The sequence below is a fragment of the Salpingoeca rosetta genome (genome assembly GCF_000188695.1).
Source record: "Salpingoeca rosetta unplaced genomic scaffold supercont1.23, whole genome shotgun sequence".
In the NCBI taxonomy this organism is placed as follows: Eukaryota; class Choanoflagellata; order Craspedida; family Salpingoecidae; genus Salpingoeca; species Salpingoeca rosetta.
Window position 1 is genome coordinate 351,750 of NW_004754911.1, and position 5,000 is coordinate 356,749.

The 5,000-nt window shown below is 52.3% G+C and overlaps 1 protein-coding gene across 1 annotated transcript in view; it reads left to right on the forward strand.

Annotated features, from left to right (window-relative positions):
* Nucleotides 1–5,000, forward strand: part of PTSG_12712 (uncharacterized protein) — a gene marked incomplete at its 5' end in the record, with an annotated part of 9,082 nt that overhangs the window by 1,885 nt on the left and 2,197 nt on the right. Inside the window, 17 exons of the mRNA XM_004990545.1 lie at nt 1–38; nt 245–356; nt 517–627; nt 802–880; nt 1,184–1,306; nt 1,482–1,567; nt 1,731–1,827; nt 2,026–2,057; nt 2,216–2,346; nt 2,537–2,639; nt 2,899–2,968; nt 3,231–3,358; nt 3,563–3,667; nt 3,921–4,028; nt 4,355–4,504; nt 4,651–4,740; nt 4,875–4,898. The exon at nt 1–38 is cut by the window's left edge and continues 45 nt beyond it. Of these exons, the coding sequence (XP_004990602.1) occupies nt 1–38; nt 245–356; nt 517–627; nt 802–880; nt 1,184–1,306; nt 1,482–1,567; nt 1,731–1,827; nt 2,026–2,057; nt 2,216–2,346; nt 2,537–2,639; nt 2,899–2,968; nt 3,231–3,358; nt 3,563–3,667; nt 3,921–4,028; nt 4,355–4,504; nt 4,651–4,740; nt 4,875–4,898 (1,587 nt within the window). The remainder of the gene's footprint in view (nt 39–244; nt 357–516; nt 628–801; nt 881–1,183; nt 1,307–1,481; nt 1,568–1,730; nt 1,828–2,025; nt 2,058–2,215; nt 2,347–2,536; nt 2,640–2,898; nt 2,969–3,230; nt 3,359–3,562; nt 3,668–3,920; nt 4,029–4,354; nt 4,505–4,650; nt 4,741–4,874; nt 4,899–5,000) is intronic.

The window sequence follows — 5,000 nt, forward strand, 5'->3', positions numbered from 1 at the left end:
TCGCAAGTTGCGTTTGGCGTTCATCTTGGCCCGGGCTGGTATGCTGCTGGTGATGATGCTGTTGGTGCTGCTGTTGTCACGTACATGTGCTGTGTGTGTATGACAAGAGGACATCTTTGGGGGTGCGCATATGCGTGCGTGTGTTCAGCAGTTGCCAGTGTGCAGCGTGTGGTCGTTTCTCTCGTGCGTGTGTCCTCACGCCCAACATCAAACATCACAATCTTCGTATCGACGACATTTTCAGGTACGCCCAGTCGTCTGTCAATGTTGGTAAACCGACACTGTATGCAAAGATCAGCATCCACTATGCAGATGGGAGCGAGGAGAGCATTGTGTCGACACCAACGCGGTGGAAGGTCCACGATGGTCCAGTCACTCTCAGTGACATTTACGAGGGCGAAGTCTACGACAGCAGGTATACACCTCTTGTGTGTGAGTGTTTCTGTGTGTGTGTGTGTGTGTGTGTGTGTGTGTGTGTGTGTGTGTGTGTGTGTGTGTGTGTGTGTGTCTGTCCAGGTTTCGTCGCATGCTGTCCTTCCTCCAATTCGCATCGGCGAGAACTACACCCCATGCAACATGTGGGAGTCCTCTCCAGGCACCTACGTCTTTGACTTTTGCCAAAACATGGTCTGGCCCAAAACGGGGCGCGCATACATGTGCATACGTTGCTGTCGTTTACACCAGTCAGCACTCATGTCACACCAACATGTACACACATAAATGCATGCACACATGTATGTATACGTGCTTCATTCCGCGTCCTCATCATCAATCCCTTCCTGTCATGGTGGTTGCTCACAGGCTGGCTTCACGACCCTGCGTGTGCCTGAGGGCGCCGCTGTTCAGGCCGGCGTCAACATCACCCAGATCCACGCCGAAGGTCCGGGGTGGATGTGGTTGTCAGCACACGTGTTTCTGCTCTGTATGTGCGTGCGTGGTGCGCGTTTTATGTGTGCATTTGTGAGTGTGTGTGTGTGTGTGTGTTCGTGCGCGTGCGCGTGTGCGTGTGCGTGTGTGACACGCTTGCAGCAATGTTAGGACCAGTCATTTTCATGCGACAACGCCCTTCATTTCGAGGCAGGCAACCCCTCCCCCCCCCCCACAAATTTCATGCTCCCGCCGTGCTGACCTCAACCCCCCCCCCCCCGCATTTCTTCGCTGCTACACGTGATCTGCAACACAGCGGTGTATGGCCCACCACCCGCGCCAATCCACCACCACTACAGCAACACGGCAGAGAAGGCCGTGTACATCACGTCTGGTGATGGCGCCGCAATCACGTACACGCCCCTCTTCACATACATGGGTGCGTGCATGCTGGTGTTGCGACTGTGACGTGTGCCGATGGTGAATGGCGGTTTATTCGTGACGTTGTGTTGCATACTCGCACTTTCCTCAAATACACCCACGTATGCTCACACAAACGTGTCCGCATGCGTGCGTGCACATGTGCATTTGCGTACATGCAATTGCGTGCACAGGGTTCCGTTATGTGCAGCTGACCAACTTTCCCGGTGTCCCAGACTTCAACACGTTGACAGCGCACTTCATCCACACTGACTTTGAAGTGAGAACACATGCGTGTAGCTTTTTTTTTTTGTGTGTGTGTGTGTGTGTGTGGGTGTGGGTGCTGTGTTGTGTTGTGTGGGTGTGGGTGGGTGTGGTGTTTCTGCAACAGACCTACTGCAACTTGCCCACATCTCAACATCTTCGTGCTCGCGTGGGAACAGCTTGTTGGTGACATTTCGTTCTCGGACCCCAATTTGGACAGCGTGCAGCACATCACACGTGCCGCCTCCATGAGCAACTACCAGAGCATCCCAACAGGTTCGCAGTGTAAGGGCCGCTGTTGTGTGGATGAAGAGGCTTGACAAAATGTGTGTTTGTGTTGCGTGTGCACACGTGTGCGTGGGGGGGGGGGTTGATCTCCCGTCAGTGCATTCCAGGCAAGAAACCCCATTCAAGCACACAAGTGTGTACGCGTGCTGATTGTGTATGTGTGTCGATCCACGTGTTCTCTGACAGATTGTCCTCAGCGCGAACGACGTGGCTGGCTGGTACGGTGCAAACAAATCCCTCTGCTGTAACTGGTGCCTTGCGCCGTGTCTTCTGAATATTGCTGTGCATACACGTATGCGATCGTCACTCACAACAACAACAACAACAACAACAACAACAACAACAACAACAACAACAACAACAACAACACATGCAGGGTGATGCGCAGCTGAGTTCGGAGACAACGATTCACAACTTTTTCATGGCAGCGCCATATACCTCCTTCGTATCGCAAATCAACGACGCGCAGAACCCAAACACTGGAGCTGTGCAGGATTGCGTGCCATGGTGAGGCTGGGTGTGTTTGTGGGTGTTTGTTTGTGTGTGTGTGTGTGTGTGCATGAGGAGTCTGTGTATGTGTGTATGTGTGTGTGCGTGTGCGTGTGTTCACTATGTTCCCTGTTCTTTATTTTCAACACTTGCTACATTGTGTCATCCCTCACCCACTCTTCGTTGTTCCTCTTCACCCCATTGTCAGGTATGGCCACGGGCACGAGCCTGCCGACCCTGCGTGGGGCTCCGCGTACACCTTCCTCGCTGATCACGTCTACCAGTACTACGAGGATGACGAAATCGCAGCCGTGAGTATAGGCATACATGCATGGCTGAGATGGTGGTGGTGGTGGCGATGATGATGTTATTGTCTGTGAGAGCTGTGTGGCTTTGGGTAGTTCTGGTTCATTTCGAGCTGCTTGCTTGCGTTGTGTAGGTAGTTGCTCATGTCAAGCTGCTACTGTTGGGTTTGCTGCTGCAACAATCTCGCGTATGGAGAGGGTTCAGCTGGGGCTGTGATGAATCATAGAACCATGCCACTCACTGCTTTGGTGCGCTCGACCACAGCAACACTACGATGGACTGCGCTTCCACCTTGAATCTCTCATTGCACAAGCAGCGAATGACAGCATGGACGGTGAGTTGGGTATGACGATTTGTGTGCTGACACACACCGTGTACAACCGATGCACGCCGTATTTTCTCATTCATTCCAAGTGAGAGTCAGCATACGCCTTGCATATCGTCACACACGCGCGCGCACTCACATACATATATACATACATACATACATACATACATACATACATACATACATACATACATACATACATACATACATACATACATACATACATACATACATACATACATACATACATACATGCACACCATGCCAGGGCTGCTTGCGTTTTCCTGGTGGGGTGATTGGTGCCCGCCCGCTGGCTGCGTCGCCGACGGCCATCACCGCAACAGCGCCCTCGTCTCGTCGTACATGTACCTCAAACAACTTGCCATCGTCGCAAAGGTGCGCTGTACGTGTCTGTGTCTGTGTCTGTGTCTGTCTATATGCGTGCTTGTTTGCGGTTCTCTCTTCTCTCTCTCTCTGCCTCTCTCTGTCTCCCTCTCTGTCTCTCTGTGGCTGCGTGAATTCGCGCGTGCCATTTGCACTGTTCTTGCAATGCAGGCTGTCTCTCACCGAGTTTGTGTTTGCTTGCGATTGTCCGTTTAGATGGCTACGCGCCTTGGCAAGACGAAAGATGCACAGCGATACAGCAACCTTGCGTCGAGTGTTGGCGCTGCCTTCAACAACCACTTTTACGACGCCACGAACAAGGCACAACACTTGCTTTCGCATAATGTTCATAAGCACGCACACATGTACACACGCACGCACGCACAATTCCACATTCGCATACACACACATCGCGTCTCATCCTCGCATCGAGCACATAACAACGCCAATCAGCACACGTTTGTCTGCGGTGTGTTTGTTGCTCACAGCTGCGATCACACACACACACACACACACACACACACACACACCCGCCCTGCTTGTTGTTCTGATGCTGCATTGTTTGTTCATTCAGATCTACAATGAGACGAGGCGGCCTGCTGGTGCGGAGGAGCTGAGCATCCAGACGTGCATCGCCCTCGCAGACGATCTCGGGCTCATCCCGGACGAGGACCGCGATCAGGTGCATGTGTAGGCGCATACATACACTCATGCGTGGGCACATACATGCACACATACACATATGTGTACGGGCACATACATGCACACACATATACACATGTGTACGGGCACATACATGCACACATACACATACACATTCACGCACATCACATACACGCACACACACATTCACACACACACACATACACGCACACACAAACTCACTGACACACATTTGCGCGTGTGGGATTCACAACACATGACACATGTAACCTCCTCTTCTCTTCTACTTCCTCTCATTGCTTTCCGTTCCTCCTGTCCTAACCTCCTCGTGCTTTTGGTTGTCAGATCATGCGCAACTTGGTTGCGGATGTGATGGTTGCCAACAACGGCCACCTCAACACAGGCATTGTTGGCATTAAGCAGCTTCTTCCCACACTCTCTAACGCAGGATACAACGACGTCGCCTTGCAGATTGCACAAACGCCATCCCAGCCGGTGTGTGTGTGTGTGTGTGTGTGTGTGTGTGTGTGTGTGTGTGTGTGTGTGTGTGACTCTGTGTGTGTGACTCTGTGTGTGTGTTGAACTGTTCCGATCATTCTCACCATCGCTCTGTGCCTTGCCATCATGCTTCTCCCCACCAGGGCTGGGTGTACATGGTGCAGCAAGGTGCGACGACCCTGTGGGAAACCTGGACGGGCTCACGATATGACCCCGTTGCGTCATGGAATCACGTCAGTGAAGAACACATGTGGCAACAGCGATACTTGTGCATAAACCACGCAACACACACGCGTTGTGATCCGTCTCTTCTCACATGCACACCTTGTGTCTCAATGCCGTCATGTGTGTTGCTCGTTTGATGCAGATTATGTTTGGCTCCCAGTCTGCGGTACGTGAGCTCACAACGTGCCATCACAAGCATGGGCGTGGCTTGTTAGCGTGTGTGCCGCCCTCACATTGCGTTTTGCGAGACTGTGTTGCCCTGTCGTTA